The 24,180-nt window shown below is 42.0% G+C and overlaps 1 protein-coding gene across 2 annotated transcripts in view; it reads right to left on the reverse strand.

The window, feature by feature from the left end:
* Positions 1 to 2,014: 2,014 nt before the first annotated feature.
* The window catches only part of LOC141059053 (bactericidal permeability-increasing protein-like), a 53,737-nt gene continuing 31,571 nt past the window's right edge, over positions 2,015 to 24,180 (reverse strand). For both annotated transcript variants that reach the window (XM_073555262.1, XM_073555263.1), the window contains exons 8-15: positions 17,799 to 17,975; positions 15,412 to 15,471; positions 14,752 to 14,919; positions 12,652 to 12,719; positions 11,484 to 11,526; positions 9,230 to 9,293; positions 6,278 to 6,354; positions 2,015 to 4,072 (exon numbers count right to left, since the gene is read on the reverse strand). In XM_073555262.1, the coding sequence (XP_073411363.1) occupies positions 3,989 to 4,072; positions 6,278 to 6,354; positions 9,230 to 9,293; positions 11,484 to 11,526; positions 12,652 to 12,719; positions 14,752 to 14,919; positions 15,412 to 15,471; positions 17,799 to 17,975 (741 nt within the window). In that variant the 3' untranslated portion in view covers positions 2,015 to 3,988. The remainder of the gene's footprint in view (positions 4,073 to 6,277; positions 6,355 to 9,229; positions 9,294 to 11,483; positions 11,527 to 12,651; positions 12,720 to 14,751; positions 14,920 to 15,411; positions 15,472 to 17,798; positions 17,976 to 24,180) is intronic.

Consider the following 24,180-nt stretch of genomic DNA (forward strand, 5'->3'; position numbering starts at 1 on the left):
GAAAGCTGGGTCTACCTCAGAGGTCATGGGTCTTCCAGCAGGACAATAACCCAAAACACACTTCAAAAAGCACTAGAAAATGGTTTGAGAGAAAGCACTGGAGACTTCTAAGGTGGCCAGCAATGAGTCCAGACCTGAATCCCATAGAACACCTGTGGAGAGATCTAAAAATGGCAGTTTGGAGAAGGCACCCTTCAAATATCAGGGACCTGGAGTAGTTTGCCAAAGAAGAATGGTCTAAATTCCAGCAGAGCATTGTAAGAAACTCATTGATGGTTACCGGAAGCGGTTGGTCGCAGTTATTTTGGCTAAAGGTTGTGCAACCAAGTATTAGGCTGAGGGTGCCAATACTTTTGTCTGGCCCATTTTTTGAGTTTTGTGTGAAATGATCAATGTTTTGCTTTTTGCTTCATTCTCTTCTGTGTTTTTTCATTTAAGACAAATTAATTGAAGATAATAATACCAAAGAATTTGTGTTTGCAATCATTTTCAGGAAGAAACTGAATATTATCTGACAGAATTGCAGGGGTGTCAATACTTTTGGCCATGACTGTATTCTATTCTAACTTGTCTGTGTGATTTTACTGTGTGGGGCCCATAAATTGCCGGCTTTAGGATACAGGTGCTTAAAAATCGGACAGCAATCATATGGTCCGAGTGTGATTTTTTTTCTTGCACCCATAGTCTTGTATTGGCGAGTCTCAGCCAAGTCTCGGTGACAATCGCAGCATGCTGCGATTTTACATTCACGGTGAATACGCCGTAGAAAATAAATGGTGATGGGAGCTGCCCCATAGATTAACACTGGTTCGAGTCCTATGCGATGTTTTCTCGCATAGCACTCGTTTTAAAATCATTTAAAGCAGACTTTTATTTGCAACATATGTTTTAAAACTTTGTATTGAGTTTTTTAATGTTATCATCAACAGTGTATTGCCATTTTTTTGTGAAATTTTGCACTATTTATAAAGCTTTTTATGTACACATACAAGCGCATAGAGATCAAGGTCCTGACCGGGCACGTGCAGGAGGTTTGCCTATCAATGCCAGCAGCTATTTCTGCTGGATGTGTATCCAAGAACACACATTCAGGTGAAATGTAATGTGGCTTAGAGATCTGCAGGGTCCTTGTACTGCAATACACGCTGCCGGCCAATCAGAGGCTGGCAGCTAAGATTGGCAGGTGGCACATGGCAGTGACGTTACACGTCGCCCATAGCAGATATGTTAATGTCAGCTGCCGGCCTCTACATCTGCTGCAGATAAGGACGCTGCACATTGTCGAAGTGGGGGATAGTGAGTAGAATGGGTGTTTTTTCATGCATTGTAGAACAGTGGCGAAATGCGTACATATATACGAGAAAAGAACCCAATATGGGATACTGGACATGGGACATATATACCAGGACGAGGCCTAGGACTGAGGCATATATACTAAGATGGGGCCCAGGATGGGGAAAATATATATACCTGGAAGGGGGCTATATATACCGGGAAAGGGCCCATATATATCAGGATAAGAGATATACAGTCATGGTCGAAAGTGTTGGCACCCTTGAAATTGTTCCAGAAAATGAAATATTTCTTCCAGAAAATTATTGCAATTACACATGTTATGTAAAACACGTTCATTTTCTTTGTGTGTATTGGAACAACATTTTCAATTATAAGACATATACATATAATTTGTACATTCCACAAAAAGATAATTTTGATTCTATGCAACCATCCTGATGAATTTCATACTTTATTAAAGGTATAGTACAAACTCAAAAATGTATGACACAGCCACAGAAATGCCATAATTGTATAGTGAATGTGGATCTCACCAGTGGGACCTACATCTATCTTGAGAATGGGTCCCCGATTCACGCCGCTGTCAGTGGAAAGGTGGTCAGAATTCCTACTCATTTGTATGGAAATTCCAATCAATTCTCCAAGTCCCATTGGTGGGATTCGCATTTAATATACATTTATAGCATATTCTCTATGCAATGGGAATAGCAATTTCAGGTTGAATTTTCATACTGTTTTATTCATTTTTTGTTACATTTTCATTGGTATTTTACAAAAATTTTGAGCAAACATGGTGCGATCAAATGATAAAGTATTTTAAACAATAGCAAAATACTGTACGGTAGTTTGGGCTTTTGTAGTATTATTGGAGTCAATGTTTGTTGTTTGCTTTTTCTCAAAATGCCGCATGCACTGGATATGACACAGACTTCAAAAATGCCAGAATAAATGCATATAGAAAAACCTTAAAAAACAGCTGTAGAATGCATGGAAACAAAAACATTAAGATATACAGTATATTATATCTTGAAATATATGGCAAGTAAGCCTTAAAATAGTTTTGCCATTTCAAGAATTTATGCCACATAAATCCCGACATCACTTTTGGAATCCCACCTATAAGAAGAATGAGGGTTCCCTGGATCAACTGGCATGTATCTTCTAAAGTATATGGACAGGTATATGCACTCCCACTCCTCAAGATTGAAATTGCAAAATCAAGAAAGAAAACTCACGGAGTTATGGAAATGGTGAGATCAATAAATGTTAATGACATGCAAATGTTGAATAAATGGAAACGAAACTTTCAAAACATGTTGATTTATTAAGTAGTGAATATAAGCGCCACATGCAAAAATGAACACACTTATACACTTTGTCATGTGATCAGTGAAGTAGTGGTGGTCTGCAGAATTTTCTGCCACTCTGAATACACTTGAGCACCCACATCATCAAGAACTGATGCTGGCAGCTCTCTTTGAAAGCTGTTGACCAATGATGTCCCAGATGTGCTCAATGGAAGACAAGTCCGGAGATGCTGCAGTCCATGGTAGAATATTTACAGTATCACGAGTAATTTTTCACTACGGAAAAGTAGCCATAGCATTGATTCCATGACCAAACCAATATAACAGGGAGCTGTTAGTATTCCAGTAATAAAGACTAGAAGGGTCAGATTACCATACATTATGCCACACCACACCAAGATTGGTGTGACCTTCCCTCATGAAGGCCTCTTCATGGCGTTGTCCACTTGGTTTCCAGACAAATCTCTGGCCACCTATGCATCCAACACTAAATCAGAACTCATTACTGAACTGGATAGGCCTTCACTCCTGTTCTCATTGCTCATTTGCGAAATTGCCACAGGACCTATTTTTAAACGCTACAATGCCAGGTCGCACTTTGCTTGTGCCATTGTGAACAGCGTGACTTAAAAGTGCTACCATGGCCTACAGTGCCTGCAGACGCCTCCCATCAAACACATCTGTTAAGTCATTGGACAGTAATTACAAATGGAGCTGCCAGCAGCGGATCTTAATGATTGGCATGCCAAAGGTCATTCAGAGTGGCAGAACACTCCTCAGTCACTATTATTCTCACTAATAGCAGGGCAAGGAGTTTAAGCACTGAATCATTTTGCTTTTATTTTGTTTGTTTTTTCCATTTTATTTTCATAGTTTGCATATCATTAACATGTCTATTGATCCTGTGATTTCCATAATTCTACAACTTTCTTCATGTTGAAATTTCAATGCTGAGGATTGTAGACTCATATCAAAACATCAGAATCTTTATTTCTCAATTTTATCCCACTGATTTAACACGTAGAGCTGCTTCTTATTCTTTCATTCACATCAAAGCATGTCTTTGATGTGGTCACTATACAGACAATGCTAAAGGAAAAAAGGCACTCCTTTGGGTAACTTCAAATGGTGAGGCATGGACCCAGCTAGGTTTCCCTGAGACTGTTTCGAGACAAATCTCTTCCTCCGTGCTTGAATGTGGTCTCGGCCTTTAGAAGTTAAACAGTTGCTCATATTTTTCCTTTCTTTTTAGTACAATTCTTCACATTACAGTTGATGTTATGTTGATCTATTTACAGTAATTTGATAACAGACTTAGACTTTTACTTATGTAAAATGCTCTCTATGATTCCGAGTTTTAGGACCCGGCCTGCAATTACTTTGTATCACATGGAGGTTTCAAATCCATCAAGCCAAGTGCTGTTTTCAACTTTTCCATAATGAACATTTGCCCCCAAAAGCAGAAAATCCTAAAAAAAAGAACAACATTGTTACAAATACCACACAAGTCAGCTTTAATTCCATGCTGTAAAGTGCAGCTATCACGGGGTTACCGCAGCGGAGCAGAGCCAGAAGACCGCAGCGTCTGGTGGCTCCTACTCCGCCGATGAGAAGAAGCACTTCCCCAGTGTTTTAAACGTGTTTATTTCTTCCAGCAGAACAGGGTTTAATCGTCCATGTTGGAAATCCCTGCATTCAGCTGTGCTCGGTTAGCCACTCCTTTTCTCTATAAAATCTGGGCTCGATTACCAAGTCCTTGTCTGAGTTAGCAATTGCTGCAGACATTGGAGTGGGAGAAGTTGGTTTTGAGAAGGAGAGCTGGAGAAATTTATTAGCGACTGTTGTTTGGTTTGTACGATTAGAAATTCCTTATCTTTCCCTATTTTGCTTTCTTCCCCCTCACTACACACCCTGGTGAATACCTCCATTATATGTGAGTGTATATTTTGTGTGTGTGGCGTTTTCAGTTTACCCTTGTCTTTTGTTACCCTGTTTGTCAGGTTGGGGTACTGTGGTGCACAGTAGTGCCTCTCTTCCCTGGGTGGGGGAAGGGGAAAGACAATGGGCTGTTCTAGTAGATAAGGCAAGGGCGGAAGCCCCGCCATCATTGCCATCTGAAGTATCCCAGGGAACAGGGCGAGCTAGGGCGCCCCCTAGTGTTAGGGCTAGGAAAGGTGCCCCCTGATCCCAGGTCACTCGTCAGTCGAATCATGACAGCAGCTCTGCTTATTTACTGTTTATTAGAAGAAGCTCACTAGCTTGCAAAGAAGTCAATACACAGGATTCTGATGGCTATTACAGCAGGAAAAATGGTTAAATACTACAATCAGGAGCATTGTATAGTCAAAACAGCACTTACATTCCGACTAAGGTGTAACGTTAAGGCCTCTTTCACACTTCAGTTATTTGCATCAGTTAAAATCCGCCAAAAAGGCAGACAAGCGGATCCGTTCTCAACTGATGTGAACGGATGTCACAGGATCCGTTTTCAGACGGATCCTGAAAATGAGTAAATTTAAAGGAACCCCTGGCCGGGAAGAGGAGAGAGAGAGAGAGAGAGATTTTTTTTTTGTCCGGCACCCAGACAGAATTTGGGATTAATTCAGTGTCTGGAGGATCCGCCGGCCAAAAAACGTTGCAAGCTCCGTTTGGAAATCTTTGAGGATGGTGACGGACACTAACATTGTGGCGGATCCTCACAAAAACGGATGCAACGGATGGCAATCACTCAGGATCCGCCAATAATGAAAGTCAATGGGGAAAAAAACGGATCCGCAAAAATGGCGGATCCGTTTTTTTTTCAAAATTGGCGGATCTTGACTGATTGTCAAAAACGGAAGTGTGAAAGAGGCCTAAGCTGAAGGGACACAGTGCAAAATCACTAACAATTCTCCAGGATAACATTTCTTGTAAAGAGTGACTGGCATGTCAGTGAGGAGACTTATACACCATGCATGCTCCTCTGGGAAATTAAACATGCAAATTACCTCTAGAGGACTAGAACTAGAAGTCATATGGCAAGGCTTGTTAAAGGGTCGATATTGACTTTTAGGATTCCTACTTCCAATAGGTGGCACTAGAGTTCTAGTTCTCTTCCTCTCTGAATAGGCAATATGCATAACAATTCTCCCACATCATATATAGTACTGGTCTCTTCTTGTATGGCAGAGGCAGGAGCATAACAATAGTGGTTGCATATGGCTTTTAGGCCTAGCAGAGCTCAAGGCTTATATGAGAAGACTAATAACATTTAAGACTGGTAATAATTGTGGGTCCTGTTGGAGATTTTGCATTGAATACCAAATGAACTTTTAGTTACGCCACTGGGCAGAGGGAAAGACTGGATCAACTCTTGCTGATGCGCATGGGTGCAAACTTCTGCCTCTTCAGTAGTTTTGCTCCTGGAAAGGATTTGTTCCCTGTTCACATCCAAAACCCATTTGAGAATTATTTTATTATTTGTGCAAATCTAGAAGTTGTGCATCAGACTTATATGTTAGAATTAACTTAACTCCTTAAGAAAGAAGCCAATTTGTACTTAATAATGGGCATGGCATTTTTATACATTTTTCTATCTGCTCTTCTTAACTATAATTTTGATTTCTCTTTTCTTTACATAACTATAGGAGTCTCATTAATATCTGAGCATGAACGGGATAGAAATAAGGACAAACCTGCTGCGGCTGTAGGACAACATCTGTTAGCTGCACTTTGTCTAGAAGTGGGAGCGGATAACCCTTGTTCAGAATCTCTGGATGATTAGAAAAAAACATAATTTATCATTGTGTTATCTGCATTAATGCCTGGGCATCAATCAGTCTTTTAATTTACATTAAAAGATTCACTAAGCAGAGCGTCTTCACACCAGTTTTTCCCAAATCTGCTGGAATTGGGGCATGGCAGGGGCATGATGTCTAATTCATGATGAGCTGTGGCTTTCCATAAGCCAAACATCTAACTTTGGTCTCTGACTGGAGCAAGATTTCTGATGTGATGCACTCAGTCACATGCCGCGTGTCATGGATCAAGAGCACCTGACTCCAGTACACTCCCTCATCAAGTACTGCATGAACAACGCTGGTCTTGGTGAAATGTCCCAATGTAATTTTTCCTAAGCCACTTTTATTTTCTGCCTTGTGATATTTGTTAACATTTTTTGCGACAATTTCTTCAAAATTGCATACATGGTTCACGGAATTTGCGCAAAATGAAAAAAATGCTGTTTGTTTGCCTGTAACCTTTTTTTTTCAACTTTTTAATACAAAAGTCGAATGTTCGTGAACATATATTCCCTTAAGAACACTTTTTTAATATCATTCGTTTAAAAACACCTCCCCAGTGAAAACAGGGATCATATCCCAACAAAAATATACAACTTTGACCAGAGACAAAAAAAATCTAGGCACCCCTATGCTAGGCCTATCTGTAAACCTGCCTTGCTGTGGAGGTTGGCACCCTTAGGCCTGTTTCACATTTCAGTTATTTGACGTCAGTCAAAATCCGCCAGGTTGTGAAAAAACGGATCTGTTTCCATTGTGGCACAAACGGATGCCACCGGATCCGTTTTTTTGATGGATCCGCTTTAGCAAAATTTAAAGGAAAACGAGTCTGGGAAAAAGGTGAGAGAGAGAGAGATTTTCCACCGCCAGAACGGCATTTGGGGTTAAATTTCGGGCAAGGAAATTCTTCCGGGTATGCTCAGTGGAAAAAAGTGGATCCGTTGCCGGATTACGTCAATTAACAGTTGGCAACGGATCGGCTGCCCATAGGCGACCATTATAACGATTGGCGGATAGCGGCGGATCCGTTGCTATCCTCTGTTTTGACGCAGACAAAAAACGTTTTATTGTCCGTCAACTCAAGACAGCGGATGCCAAAATTATGGCGGATCCGTCAAAAAACGGATCCAACAGATGACCATCCGTCAAAATCCGCCGCTAATGAAAGTCAATGGGAAAAAAACGGATCCGTCAAAAAAATGGCGGATCCGTTTTTTTTGCAAAACGGCGGATTTTGACTGATGTCAACAAACGGAAGTGTGAAACAGGCCTAAGAGAATGATGTTTCATTGTTGGCATCTGACATCTTTTTCCTTTGCTGCTCTCATCATGGCCCCCTGATGAACCGTCAGTGCGGGGAAACACGTTGGGACACGTCCTGCAAACGATAAGTCACCATATGACTAACTAGGTATTTTTGGAGCCAATCTGAGCCTTTACTTTCCATCTGGTGACCTTTTCTGTAGGATGTTTGAGTTATTGTGTGGGTAATTTTGTGCAGCTTGTTTATTATTAGGGACATAATCATACAAATATTTTAGTCACCAATATGATTTTGTATCTATGTATGGGGCTGAACATTCTAGCCTCCTGAATTTCTTCTATCTGGTGATTTTGCATGGATAGATCACGATTGTTTTTTCTGCAGTGTGGTATATATTGAATGCCTTTGCTATACTGACAATCTACTGTAGGTATATTAACCTCTGTAATCTAGGCATATTAACTGTCTTTTTGATGTTACATTTTTTATGACCAGTTTTTTTGCTTCCTTCATCTCTATCCTATTTGATTATTGTTTTCTCACCTTTTTGAGTAGGGGAGAGAGGGAGAGTCTTCGTTGAGTGGGGGCGCCAAAACATCGTTCTCTTAGGGTACCAACCTCCACCGCAAGGCAGGTTTACAGATAGGCCTAGCATAGGGTTGCCTAGATTTTTTGTCTCTGGTCAAAGTTGTATATTTTTGTTGGGATATGATCCCTGTTTTCACTGGGGAGTTGTTTTTAAATGAATGATATTTAAGAAGTGTTCTTAAGGGAATATATGTTCATGAATTTTTATTTGATTCCTTGGATCTTTGATATTTGTTCATACTGTTTAAAAGTCGAATGTTCCACTAAATGTCTCAACATTTGCACAAAAAACTATAATAGGTATACATAAAATAATTCCACTTGGGGCCTGGAGTACATTATGAATCTTTTTAAAAAGTTGCAATTGATAAATTAGCCAAAAACATTTGGAAACTCCAAACCACACCCATAATGATTGACATAAATAAACAGGAGGACACATGAAACAGAGTTTGAAAAAAGCTTAAATTAAAAAAACCAATAACTCACAGATGAAAAATTAAAAAAGGTAAAAAATCTCCAAAAATTAGAAAAGTAAGGTCCAAATGCAAAAAGGAAGTGCATCGAAAATGTGCAGAGACACAGGATATAGACCTAACACCACTATGACTCTACTAATGACATCCCATTTCACTTGTGATGAAAATGCCCTCTAGTATCACAAAAAAAAAAAATAAAAAACGAGTGGTATTATAGGGCACTTTCATCACAAGTGAAGATGGGATGTAGCAGGCCATCATTAGTGGAGCCATTGTGGTGTTGGGTCTCTAGCCTCGTACCTGAGCACATTTTAGGTTAGTCCAATCTTCTGAATTGAATTTAGCGAATTGATTATATCTGGGACTATATGCATTTCCATATTGTTTTTCTTTATATAATAGGCGAAAACATCATTCTTTGCCTGCTTACAATCACTGACTAGGAGAGAAAAAAAAAGGTTAAGGAGAACGAGTAATGCATCTAAAGTATAAATCTTGAACATGTTAACTACTTACGGTTAACCTGAGGCAATAAGATGTGGGATAAATAATAGTTCACAGCTAAATTCAATAATGTCACCTGTAACATAGTAAGACACATTGTTACCAATTATTAATGATGATTCCTTTCATAAAATACTGTGCTGAGCGGATGGTTTTGATCAACATAAATGGTGAACCTACAAGATCTTTGGAGTTACTTACTATAGGATTGATTGTTGCCATTTAAAAAAAATTGTTAATAGGTAATTTCCTAATAAAAGTTTTAAGACGTTTGGATCAGCAGAATTCACTTTGAAGTACCATATATGCTCACCACTGAGCACCATTTTAATAGTTTTTTTAGTACCTATTCAACATGAATAGTGGAGTAAATACTGAACCTGATTAACAGTCTGTATTATAGTCCAGAGCTACACTCAATTCTGATAGTTGTCATTAAAACCATTGACAAGCTGTGGACAGACACATCCCTACATCACTTGCCTCATTGTAAAGAGAAATCACCCAAGCTTGTGCTCTGCCAGCAAAAAAGTCTGACGATATGAAGTAAAAATACGGGCAGGATGAGCGCTGCCAAGGAGGTGAAGATCCAAGGAGGTATGTATATAAAAGACAGAACTGCATGTGTCAGGGCCGATCAGACCCCACATCAGGTTTATAAAACAGAAAATTGCCCATGACCTTTATATGGGTCACAAAATTATGTAACAGGCTCAATACAGTGCTGCTCATCACTATTGGTACCCCTTCATTTTTCCATATTTCCATAGACTGTACAATATCTTCAGAAATATAGGAAATGTACCATAGTTATATATTCAGGATTTTTTAATTAGTGGTCCAAAGTAATACAACAATAAAACATTGTTTTTAAACTTACATGCTACAATTTCAAAGAAGAAACAGAATAAACAGCATGTGCAGCAGTAAAGGCACCCCTAATTAATACTTGGTTGCACACCCTTTGGTATTGACGACAGCCTCCAAGCGATTCTTGTAGCCATCTATAAGCTTCTTGCACTTCTCAGCTGGTATTTTCTCCCTCTCTTCCTTTGTTGTTAGTTCAAGCTCTTGAATGTTTGCAGGGTTCTTTTTCCAAATGGCAGATTTCAGCCCACCCCAAAGATTTTCAATGGAATTAAGGTCAGGACTCATTGCTGGACATTTAAAACAGTCATTTTTTTTCTTTTTAAATGATTCCTGTGTAGTTTTAGATGTGTGCTTTGGGTCATTGTCTTGCTGGAGACTCAAACCAAGTTTTCTTATATTTGGTAGGACATTTTGCTCTAAAATCATGATTCCTTATGATACAGCCAAGGCCTCCAGTACCAGACACAGCAAAGCAACCCCACACCATTATGGATATTCCCCCATGCTTAACTGTTGGTAGGGTGTTCTTATCAATTTTCCTCTTTCACCCATGTCTATGGAGGTGTTCTTGATAGTTCTATGGTTGGCAAGAGTCTTATAACATTGCGCACTGTTAAACTGGGATACCAAGGTCTTTGGAGATAGCCTTGTACCCTTTGGAGGTCTTGTGTTTGCTAATAATAGCAGTTCAGACGTCCTCAGACAGCTCCTTCATCTTCACCATTGTGACAAAGGAACAGGGCCTACCATGTAGCTTTTTAAAACACTAAAGTCATGATTCATTGGCTAATTCATGTCACATGGGCACCAACAATTAATCACAGGTGATTCTCATTTATGATTTACCACAGGCGAGTCAAAATGTGCTTCCATGCTAATTTAATGTAAAGGGTGCCAATACCAGATTCACAGCAAGCTTTAGGTTTTCTATTTTTCCATCCCATTGTTTTTTGTTTTAAATTATTGTTTATGATTTGCTCTTTTGTAGTTAACACAAGTGCTCTATATAGAAAAACTGTTTCACTTAATTCATTTTAGCATTTTTTTCAGAAGATATTCCACAATATGTACTTAAACTTCATGGGTGCCAAAAACGATGAGCATGACTGTACATATAGCATGAAAAAATATAATATTGCACAACCCAATATATCTCGATTTTGGGTCCGGATTTTAGGAACGGCTGAAAGAGCTGGATGGGACTGGTTGTTCCCATCTTCCAATCCAGGAAGTGAAGCTGCACCATAGGGGTTTGTATGCAGAAAATGGAAAGAACTGTTATGTGCTTCTAGTCTCTGCAAGAAGCAAACTGAAAGAGGTTGTTAAGCTGAACATGAATATACTTATACATGTAAAACAAATCATCATAAAAAGTAAGTACTTGATGTGTACTTACAGAGAAGGGTCCAACATCAGAGTGTTTGAGATCCATTTGTATTCTAGAAACAAAAAAGAATAAAGTTGCATCAAGATCAATCCTGATAAATGATATTAAAGAAAAATTGAGCAAGGCCAGCCCTAAAGTAAATTTTTGTACTTCAATGTTTGCCAATTCCTGTCCTCAGTCACAACCACTATCAAGTTGTGGGTTTAGGCGGAGCTAACTATTTAATATCTTATCCTGTGCAAAAACTAACTTGGCACCTGACTGTAATATTCAATTCAGTAAAATATGGTAAGGTGCAGAAAACCACATTTGAATAAGTCAATGACATATTTACCGTACTACTTACTCTGCAGCTACACATACTGTCCTCTTCCTGCTGCATTGTAGCACACACTTATTTATGATTTCTAGCTGCCTGATGCATGAGGGGCGGGTTGTGGTAGAGGGTAGCATCCCACTTTGGAGTATTTTTAAAAAGCCACCTGCATACTACTGCAAATTACACAGTTTTGCAATAAAATTATAGGTCGTGTGGCTTTTATAGGGACAAAAAACACATTGCAAAATTCTGGTAGCTTGCTGTAAAGCACGTGTTTTTAACTTTTTTTTTTTAAATATTGGCTAAAGTGGGTTTCTGATAGGGCAGACTGTGGCAGATGGTAACCTATGTTGACTGCACTGCTAGAGCTCATCAATACATCGTGTGCTAGTGTGTGATAGGAAGAAGACTGTACGTGTTGCAATGGGACAGGTAGCAGGGGTGTTATTGAGTTTTTATTTTGGCTGATGAGATACTTTTAAACAAGGATTCCTGCATTCTGGCATTATTAAGTTAAAAAGCAAATAAAAACACACAAAAAAATTGCAATAAAAATGAGAATAAAACGTAGAAGAACTGCAACACAGAATTAATTTTTAATGCCGTAGAAGTGCTATAACTATATTTTTTATGCATCAGGAATTGCAAGAGATGTTTTCTTCGCAGTCATATCCTTAAACTTGACCTGTCAGGAGTACTGAAGTTGAGAACATTGCTGAACCCAATCTCATATCGTACAAAGATTTATGAAATCCAAGCTCACAATCACCCATGGCTCAGTGTAAGACATGATACCTTATCACTGTCCCGTGTTAAGCCATTGTATGTATACCACATTCACCTGAACTCAGTACATACCTGCTAAGCTCTAAATTGCCAACAATTCTTCCTGAGTTTACAGCTACTTTTGCCAGAGCAGTGGTCGTCTAAGGAAGAAATATGAAAATCATGCATCACAATTTCAAAAGAGGAATAGTACTTATAAGACAACATGCCAGTAATGTAGACCACCTCATGATCAAAGGTCTGGACACAACACAACTGCAGGAGGCTGAGCATACAGGTCTTTCATGGGGTTGCTCAGTACATTCATTTGGATGACCTATGTCTAGGATAGGTCAGCAATATCAGATCGGTGGAGGTAAAGACATCCAGCAAACCTACTGATCAACTGTTCACAGCTCTGGAGCCAGTTCGATGTTAATGTGATAAAAACACTGCATTTTTGGTATAATTTTGGAAAGTCACAGTAATAACCTAAGAAATGAATGTGACATGTAAATTAACCATTATCATTGATAACAGAGCTGAAATCATATAACTGATGTCATATGGAATAATGATACAAATATCTGACTACAAACCCAATGTCATGGGGCAGTTGCAGGAAAGTAGAGGACGAGGAACCTGGGCCCTTGCACTGCACCTCAGGCTAAGGAGGTGCCCTGACTTTCCTTAACTTGGGGGTACACTTAATGGTAGTGAGGCCCAAGTCTCCGACCTGTCCCTAACTGCTGTTTAGCCCTGAGCTAAACCCCCAACCCCCTCCCCAGGAGGTGAGACAGAGAAAAGATGTACTGCACCAATAACACAAAGGAAAGATACAACAGACACCACGGGGTTAAAGCAACTGAACAACAAAACTTATCTTCCTCTGCTGTCATGCACCGGACAGCAGAGTTAGGCACCAGAAAGAGAAATAGCTGGAGCTCCACTGTAACACAGCCTGCTCCTGACCCCAGCTTAGTTGAGAAATAATATCACTAACACCAGCTGATGCCTCAGGCGACCTTTTATAGGAAGGAGGGAGTGGTCAGTACCTGCTGACCAACAAAACATGCAATTACACCAGCGGCCACCAGGGGGAAAAGCTCACCAGCAGGCTCACTACACTTGTAGTAACACCAGCGGCCACCGGGGGCAAAACTAATACTAACCCCTGAAGGCCTGAAAGGGAAAAGGTTTATATAAGTGAATCTAGACTCTGACACCCAACATACTAAGGGGATGTTCCCCATAGTACAAAGTCTACTTATTAGAAGGGTCATTTGACAATTAGATGACCACGAAGTGTCTACCTGCTGGGATTGCTGCATCAGTTTAGTTAAAATCTGGCAATGAATGTTTAGTTTCCCTGCAGCGTTACCACAGTAGAGTTAAAAAACTACACAGTGCCCTTTCAAAGGGAACCTATCACAAGATTCATGCGACCAAACCAAGACTGCAGCTAGATGTATATTTCCCTGAAATGCACAAGGATGAACCTGTTAGCTACCTGAAATGGGACAGGCAGTAGCCAGCTGGGAACCAAACTGGACTAGTCAGGTATCTCCCTTTGTTTCCAGGATGACTTTTTCACGCTCTAAAGCAAGGGTTCCCAAACTCCAGTCCTCACAATCCATCAACATATCATGTTTTCCTATTCCTAAGTATTTTAGAGGTGATGAAATTATTATTAAGGCATCAGAAATTCCCACAGGTCCTCTCACCTGTACAATACTAAGGAAATCCTGAAAACATGATCTATTGGGTGGTACATAAGGACTGGAGTTTGGGAAACACTGGTCTAAGGTCAGATCTTGCCATCTCACTGATCTCATAATAAATCCTCTCCCTCGTTTTGGGTGCATGGTTCCATATACATGGAATTTGTTTTGGAAGAGATCATGGTGATGCTATGTTCAAGTTCAAAACTTTGACTCGTAATACTGGAGATTGTGCTGTACTCCACCTCATCCTTTCCCATACTCTGGCTCATACTCCCCTTGGATCCAATGACAGGTTCCCTTTCAATTAATGGGCTGTTTGTGTAATGCAGAACTAAACCCTCTTTTTATCCACCCTCCAATCTAGTCATGACAACTGACAATTACTAAAAAGAGTTTATAAAATGCTTTCCACACTTCAAATAATGATGTATCTTAACCTGACAATCTAGTATTTCAGAACTTAACTTACTAGGTTTAAAAGGAAGGCAGGAGCCAGGGAAGAGTTAGGTAAGATGACATAGGCTTGGATATCTAGTTTTGGTGAAATAGTCACATTTCCTGGCTTGATGTCCAGTGATGGAGCTGATGTGGATGAGATCTGCAGTTTCATGAGCATATCTGGATACATCTTTGCTAACTGTATGAAAAAAATAGACAAGTCTTAGAAAATTATTGTGCTGAACCAGTGTGTTAAATAGATATGAAGAATATATAGAATTGAGAGTCCTCAGTGGTTGATACCTTTTAATGGAACTGAAAAGATGGTAACACATTGCAAGCTTTCGAGACTATGCAGGTCTCTTCATCAGGCTAGACTAATACAACATCTGAAGAGTAACATATTTATATACAAGACAGCACAGAAATAACGCAATAGATAGATGTGCTGTCTTGTGTATAAATATGTGATTATTCAGATTTTGTATTAGTCTAGCCTGATGAAGAGACCTGAGTAGTCTGGAAAGCTTGCAATGTGTTACCATCTTTTCAGTTAGCCATTAAAAGGTATCAACCACTGAGGACTCTCAATTCTAAATATTTTTCTATCTACTGGCTAACACGGTACAAAGATATACATCTTTCCTGAAATTACCGTAAATAGATATAGACATTTTTAAAAGTTTCTTACCTGAGGGATCAGCACCCCAAATGAGGAGGTATTCAGTCGAATGTTGAATTCCTTAGGAATCTATGATGGAGACAAAGCCTGAATATTCACTAACATAACTAATAATAACATAAAGGCAATAAAAAGAAGTGTACTATTGTGATCAACTCTAAGTTTAGCATTATGTACACTGTATACATTAATATGCCATGCCTTCCATTGTAGGAATATAAATCATATTGTTCCTCCATCAACTGCCATGTTGGGAACAGTCTGTGAGGAAGGCTGTACTAACAAGTGTTGCAGGAGAACTTGCCAGTGGCACAAAATCATGTCTCCTTTTACAAACCAGTTTATCTTTGGGATACACATAAATCTGGTAGTGATGAACTGACGTGTTATAACTTGGTTTAAAAGATTGTAGAAGCCTCCTTTCTTATAGTAATTAAAAAATCCCAATGATTCTGAAAATGTTTTTTTTTGTGACACATTGTACTTTTTTAGTGGTAAATTTAGCATTTATTTGTGAAAACATAGGAAATTTGGCAAAAAAATTGAACATTTTGCAATTCTCAAACTTTTAATTTTTATATCCTTAAACCAGTTAGTCATGCTGTACAAAATAATTTATAAATAACATTTATCATCTGTCTGCTTTACAATTCTGCATCATTTTTTAAACATATTTTTTTGTTAAGAAGTTAGAAGAGTTAAAAGTTGACCAGCAATTCTCATGTTTCCAAACACAATCTCATTGTGTCATTCGGCACAGAGAGGGATCTCCTTCCCTCTACATATTGAGCAATGTCGTTGTCGCAATTGACAGCTGCATTTGTGGGGTTAAACACCTGTAATTGGTAGTGTTAGCACTGATCTTAGGTGTTGCGGCAGGGTGTCAGCTGTCATATAGCACCAACTCCCGCTTTTGATCATGTCAGCACTTGGAGTGAGCACATGCACTTGTCACGCCGTATATGTGCGCGCCTCACACAGCATCATATATGTATGGCGAATGTCATTAAGGAGTAAAAAATCATATAAAATAAAACCTTTCCAAAAAACATCATCTAGTAAAATCTCTCCAAAAAACATCAAAATCAGAATTTTTTATGACAGATTTTACAATTCCTTCATATTCTGTGCATTTTTTTGAGAGGCGCTCCAATTACTGAAAGAAAGGTGGCTTCTACAATCTTTCAAACCTAGTAACCCTTCAGTTCATCACTACAGCATTTATGTATATCCCACAGATAAACTGGGTATTAAAGGGGTTCTCAACTTTATTCTTACTTTAACAAGTGTCTGGAGGACGTGATTTTGTGCCACTTGTATAGTGTTCCTACAACACTTTTTAGTACAGCCTTCCACACAAACTTCAGATTTCTCCTGTTCCCAACATGGCAGTTGATGGCGGAGCATCTTTAGCAGATAGACTCTAGAAGGTGTACTCTAGGTGATGTACCTCCGAGTCACAGCCATTTTTGTTCAGTTTTGTTTCACTGGATAAATGTGTGGTTTCTTCACCCTCATGCTGTGGGGGAGGGATTTACTGTGGTACATAATTTTCTATACACTTATGCATTTAAGGCAGTTATCTTAGCGGTAACACACATTCCTTACCTGGCATCCCTCTGCATCGTCCTGTAAAGGACTGAAAACTTTAGGGAATCCTCTTTTTCCCTTTCTTATATGTATAATTTAGTCATAATGTTAAGGTGTTGTTTAATGAGTCTATCTAGTAAAGATTTATTATTTTTAAGGGGGTAATTTTTTTGTTTCTATGTATATTTTTAGATACCTTTTTATTGTTTTCTGTGTATTTTTGTTTATATAGATAGAAAGAGCATGTGAAATCAACATCCTCCAATTGAAAAGAGCGCTCTTATGCACAGTGTTTTTCAATTGGAGGACAAGTCCGGTCACATGCTCCTCCATAGAACTGAGCAGTCTGCGAGGAAGGAAACACTAACAAGTACAATACTAACATACTAGTGGGTGCCACAAAATCATCTCCCCATAACATTTCTGAAAGGGATTATCCTAAGTAATGTATAATTTATCTTTTGGGGAGTTTATAAGTGTTTGGTTGCGGTCCAACAGCTGGAAACCCCAGAAATCCAAAGCCACGTGTGTGGTGGTACAGCACATGTGTGATCACTGCCCTATTCCCTTCTGTCGGATTAATGAAATGGCTGTCATGAATGCACATCACCGCTCCATTCACACCGGAGAATTTGGGACCTCATTCTTGGGATTAGTGGCAGTTGGACTTCACCAATCCTACACATAAATGTATTTAGTGATGAGCAGACAGAATATTTGGCTGCTTCTATTCCTCAGAAGGGTTTACCCTTAGACTTCTCATGGACCACCAGTTTCCATATAAATTTAAGATGCCCTGGACATACCATGCTGTCAGTCACATTGAAGACGAGTTTTCCAGCAGAATAATAGACAAAACCAGCGGTGTTAAACAAATAATCCGAGACTCCAAAGTAAACCATGAGGCTGTGGTCAGCAGGTAAGGTCAGGGTCGGTGGTGAGAAAGGAGGAGAAACGCGATGAGACAACTCAAAAAATTCCCCCTGTGGAGACAAATAGTAAGGTATTCTTACTTACCGTAGTCACAGCATAGGAGTGTGTGCACATGAAAACTCATTTACTTATGAACATAGCATACTGTAGATTGCTTATTAATGTTCTGTCCATTATAGTTTTCTCTGCAAATTTGCTCTCTCCTGAAAGGAAAGAAAGTTATCTAGCTAATGTCACCCATGAAGGTAGCTACCTTGTAAGGCAATATCCGACTCTAGATGGCACTAGTGAGACAGTTTTCTCACCTTCCAGGAAAGAAATTGTCAGGGGGACATGAGAAGGCTGTGGGAGTGGTGCTTCTCTGTGTAAATTTCCTGAACTTTGGGCCCAATTTATTCTATCTCCAGCTATCAACTAAATAGCGCTATATTTTTTGAGCACTTTGGGCTAATGGTAACAACTTAGTCTACTGTAACTCTATGTACCTGCCATCTTGTGAATCCTCACAGTGCCCAGTGTGAGGATTCTACAATGCCGATGCTGGGATTGAACGGTCATATGACCATAGGTATGTGATTTGCATACTTACAGCCACATTCTCACTAGACGTGTCATGATCCAGTGTTGGATCTGGCGGTATTAAAAGCACAAAGTGAACTTTTTTTACTTTGGTTGAGTTCAAAGGTGTTTTGACTGTCCCCGGTGGTGGTTAGCGGTATCGCACCTTAGGTTTAGGTTAGGTTGCACTTAATTAGGAATCAGGTGTGACTCCCTATAAAGGTGTGCTTAGGGGGTTCACTCACCGCTGGTGATATTTCTTTCTGAGTTGTTGGAGAGCCTGGTGGAAGGATGGAGCTGGATAGGAGTCCTGCGCAGTCAGCCAGAGAGAATGAGTGCCAGCTAATGGTGTCTGCAGGAAGGACTGGCATGGCTTGGTGGAGTCGCAGTTTGTGGTGTCGGCGGGAAGTGCGGGCATGGCTTGGAGGAGTGGCGACTTGGAAGAGAGTTGCACTCAGCATGCTCTACTTGGTTGCTGAGAACTGGACTCGAGCATGCTTGGATTCTTGGCAGAGGCTGGACTCATCTTGGGACTCTGTGTACTGGACTGCTGCAAGTGGTGATGGACTCTGCTCCCAGGCTACACGATGGTGATGGATCCAGTTATGTGATGGATCAGGGTGGAGGAGAAGATGCACACAGGTGGTGGGCTCTGTTGCTAGGAGCAAAGATAAGTGGTGTTTCCCCTGTATTGTCTCTTTCCTCATGTGTGTTATTAGTGCAGTGGTGGGATTAGTCTCCGCACCGACCCATTCCCTAGTGAGGGTTTAGGGTCAGGGCGAGCAAGGGCGTTAAGGTACGTGTGCGGTGACAGGTGCGGAGCCTGTTTAGGGAATGTGAGGAGTGTAGGGACACTGGCTCAGGGGAGTGCAGGAGGTCTCCATTTTCCCATTCCCTATCGCAGGGCCCACCATTGTTAAAGTTACCCAGGTTCCCCCCTTATTATTTAAATGCGCCTTACTGGAGGCGGTGTTTCCAGATATATGTATGCATGGCGTGTAATACCTAAATCCGCCAGGTGGAGGCGGCGTATCCACCTGCACGCTTTATTATTTAAATTCGCCCCACTGGAGGCGGTGTATCCAGGGTCACGTGTGTTATGGGTTCGCCTTGCGACATCATCTGCGTCCTGACACACGTGACCATGACATTATCACCAGCCTCTACAGTTTTTTTTTTTCTGGTGAGCTTTGGCCATGTGGAGACCGCTGAGTAATTGCTGCCGGGCCTCACTGATGTGAGTGGGGAGCGGCAAGGTGTTTAGAGCCGCTGCAGCAGCAGTTATCACGGTCTGGGGCCTCTGCTCAGATAACCAGAGGGAAAAAAAAATGGCGGCTGCGGTCTGGCAAAAGCCCCTAGAGTCGCTGCTGGGGAGCGGGACTTGCTCTCGCACGGGGAGGTACCCAGGCAGGTGGGAGGAATGGTGCCCCACGGAGCTGCCTGGTATTCCCCGAGGTGAAGGGGTACATCCCTGTGGTGAGCAGACTAGGTGTGTAGTCGCTGCTGGGGAGCGGGACTTGCTCTTACAGGGGACGCACCCAGGCAGGTAGGAGGAATGGTGCCCCACGGAGCTGCCTGGTATTCCCCGAGGTGAAGGGGTACATCCCTGTGGTGAGCAGACTAGGTGTGTAGTCGCTGCTGGGGAGCGGGACTTGCTCTTACAGGGGACGCACCCAGGCAGGTGGGAGGAATGGTGCCACACGGAGCTGCCTGGTATTCCCCGAGGTGAAGGGGTACGTCCCTGTAGTGAACAGATTGGTGTATAGTCCGCGGGGCTCATGCCAAATCTTCAATGCCGCCCCCTCCTGGTCGTGTGGAGGCGACCAGCGAGTATATATATTTTCCTCCATATTCCTGCGGCTATGGTACTAAAACCCCCTAGAGTCGCTGCTGGGGAGCAGGACTGGTTCATGCAGGCGGGCGCACCCAGGCAGGTGGGAGGAATGGTGCCCCACGGAGCTGCCTGGTATTCCCCGAGGTGAAGGGGTACGCCCCTGTGGTGAGCTGACTGGTGTGAGTCCGCGGGGTTTTACGCCAAATCTTCACACCATCGAAGAAGCCGCCCTCCTGGTCGTGTGGAGGCGACCAGCGAGAGTATATTTCCTCCATTTCCCGGTCCCCTTCTCCTCCTGGTGTGTGCAGCAGGTGTGCTGCGGGGGAGTAGGGACAAATCTCTACCCTCGCCATTAACCAACCCTAGGAGGCGCAGTCCTCGTGGTGAAAGGGTTGGAGGGTGGTGTCCCTTGGTGAATGGTGGGGGTGTGAGTGTGGTGACACAGGGGGACGCCTCTGAGTCCAGAGTGAGTTCACCAAAAAATGACAAATGAATGTGTGCAATAAACGTTCGGGTCCGGACCTGTGTGTGAACGAGCATGTATGGGTGCCACCAAAAAACATCTTGTGGAAATGTGTTATGGAGTCTGATCAGCTCTGAGCAAACCTACACATACATTAACTCGTTCCCCAGGTCGGCGCTGTGGAGATGAGTGGTGCCTCCAAAAGGAACATATATTGCCAATATCAGCGGTGTTTGTCATAAACCTGAAGTGTCAGGGAATGGTGGGGTGAACTCAGGGTCTGGGCGTCCCCGCTGTAGGTGTTTCCCTAATGAGGGGTGGTCTTGAGGGTCCAGAGGCCCCTCATTAAGGAGGGGGTACTGTCATGATCCAGTGTTGGATCTGGCGGTATTAAAAGCACAAAGTGAACTTTTTTTACTTTGGTTGAGTTCAAAGGTGTTTTGACTGTCCCCGGTGGTGGTTAGCGGTATCGCACCTTAGGTTTAGGTTAGGTTGCACTTAATTAGGAATCAGGTGTGACTCCCTATAAAGGTGTGCTTAGGGGGTTCACTCACCGCTGGTGATATTTCTTTCTGAGTTGTTGGAGAGCCTGGTGGAAGGATGGAGCTGGATAGGAGTCCTGCGCAGTCAGCCAGAGAGAATGAGTGCCAGCTAATGGTGTCTGCAGGAAGGACTGGCATGGCTTGGTGGAGTCGCAGTTTGTGGTGTCGGCGGGAAGTGCGGGCATGGCTTGGAGGAGTGGCGACTTGGAAGAGAGTTGCACTCAGCATGCTCTACTTGGTTGCTGAGAACTGGACTCGAGCATGCTTGGATTCTTGGCAGAGGCTGGACTCATCTTGGGACTCTGTGTACTGGACTGCTGCAAGTGGTGATGGACTCTGCTCCCAGGCTACACGATGGTGATGGATCCAGTTATGTGATGGATCAGGGTGGAGGAGAAGATGCACACAGGTGGTGGGCTCTGTTGCTAGGAGCGCACGCAACAGAGCAAAGCTAAGTGGTGTTTCCCCTGTATTGTCTCTTTCCTCATGTGTGTTATTAGTGCAGTGGTGGGATTAGTCTCCGCACCGACCCATTCCCTAGTGAGGGTTTAGGGTCAGGGCGAGCAAGGGCGTTAAGGTACGCGTGCGGCGACAGGTGCGGAGCCTGTTTAGGGAATGTGAGGAGTGTAGGGACACTGGCTCAGGGGAGTGCAGGAGGTCTCCATTTTCTCATTCCCTATCGCAGGGCCCACCATTGTTAAAGTTACCCAGGTTCCCCCCTTATTATTTAAATGCGCCTTACTGGAGGCGGTGTTTCCAGATATATGTATGCATGGCGTGTAATACCTAAATCCGCCAGGTGGAGGCGGCGTATCCACCTGCACGCTTTATTATTTAAATTCGCCCCACTGGAGGCGGTGTATCCAGGGTCACGTGTGTTATGGGTTCGCCTTGCGACATCATCTGCGTCCTGACACACGTGACCATGACAAGACGTGTCCGGCCTCACTCAATACACTTGCATTGAGCAAAGCTGCACACGTCTAGATGGCTTGTGTCCGCATGAATGCAAAACCCGTACTTGTGGTTACCTTGTGGTTACACACCCGCCACTCCCGATTCCGGCACTGGAGAATCCTCACAGTGTCCAGGCTTTGAGAATTCACTAGTCTGCAGTCACACAGAGTGACTGCAGACATGTATACTAAAGCCGAACAACCCCTTTAAATACAGCAACATAATATAGTGATATATGTACTCCAATTTTGCTAACTTTTTTTAAAAAAAAACAACACAAGGCAAACCAGCACAAAAATAATATATATATATATATACACTCACTGGCCACTTTATTAGGTACACCATGCTAGTAACGGGTTGGACCCCCTTTTGCCTTCAGAACTGCCTCAATTCTTCGTGGCAGAGATTCAACAAGGTGCTGGAAGCATTCCTCAGAGATTTTGGACCATATTGACATGATGGCATCACACAGTTGGCGCAGATTTGTCGGCTGCACATCCCTGATGCGAATCTCCCGTTCCACCACATCCCAAAGATGCTCTATTGGATTGAGATCTGGTGACTGAGGAGGCCATTTGAGTACAGTGAACTCATTGTCATGTTCAAGAAACCAATCTGAGATGATTCGAGCTTTATGACATGGCGCATTATCCTGCTGAAAGTAGCCATCAGATGCCTGTTCTTAGCTGAGAGGAGTGGTACCCAGTGTGGTCTTCTGCTGCTGTAGCCCATCTGCCTCAAAGTTCGACGCACTGTGCGTTCAGAGATGCTCTTCTGCCTACCTTGGTTGTAACGGGTGGCAATTTGAGTCACTGTTGCCTTTCTATCAGCTCGAACCAGTATGCCCATTCTCCTCTGACCTCTGGCATCAACAAGGCATTTCCGGCCACAGAACTGCCGCTCACTGGATTTTTTTTCTTTTTCGGACCATTCTCTGTAAACCCTAGAGATGGTTGTGCGTGAAAATCCCAGTAGATCAGCAGTTTCTGAAATACTCAGACCAGCCCTTCTGGCACCAACAATCATGCCACATTCAAAGGCACTCAAATCACCTTTCTTCCCCATACTGATGCTCGGTTTGAACTGCAGGAGATTGTCTTGACCATGTCTACATGCCTAAATGCACTGAGTTGCCGCCATGTGATTGGCAGATTAGAAATTAAGTCTTAACACACAGTTGGACAGGTGTACCTAATAAAGTGGCCAGTGAGTGTATATATACAGTGGGGCAAAAAAGTATTTAGTCAGTCAGCAATAGTGCAAGTTCCACCACTTAAAAAGATGAGAGGCGTCTGTAATTTACATCATAGGTAGACCTCAACTATGGGAGACAAACTGAGAAAAAAAAATCCAGAAAATCACATTGTCTGTTTTTTTTTTCATTTTATTTGCATATTATGGTGGAAAATAAGTATTTGGTCAGAAACAAGCAATCAAGATTTCTGGCTCTCACAGACCTGTAACTTCTTCAAGAGTCTCCTCTTTCCTCCACTCATTACCTGTAGTAATGGCACCTGTTTAAACTTGTTATCAGTATAAAAAGACACCTGTGCACACCCTCAAACAGTCTGACTCCAAACTCCACTATGGTGAAGACCAAAGAGCTGTCAAAGGACACCAGAAACAAAATTGTAGCCCTGCACCAGGCTGGGAAGACTGAATCTGCAATAGCCAACCAGCTTGGAGTGAAGAAATCAACTGTGGGAGCAATAATTAGAAAATGGAAGACATACAAGACCACTGATAATCTCCCTCGATCTGGTGCTCCACGCAAAATCCCACCCCGTGGGGTCAGAATGATCACAAGAACGGTGAGCAAAAATCCCAGAACCACACGGGGGGACCTAGTGAATGAACTGCAGAGAGCTGGGACCAATGTAACAAGGCCTACCATAAGT

This window comes from Dendrobates tinctorius, unplaced genomic scaffold (assembly GCF_039654945.1).
Source record: "Dendrobates tinctorius isolate UK_male_01 unplaced genomic scaffold, ASM3965494v1 ptg000223l, whole genome shotgun sequence".
Lineage (NCBI taxonomy): Eukaryota > Metazoa > Chordata > Amphibia > Anura > Dendrobatidae > Dendrobates > Dendrobates tinctorius.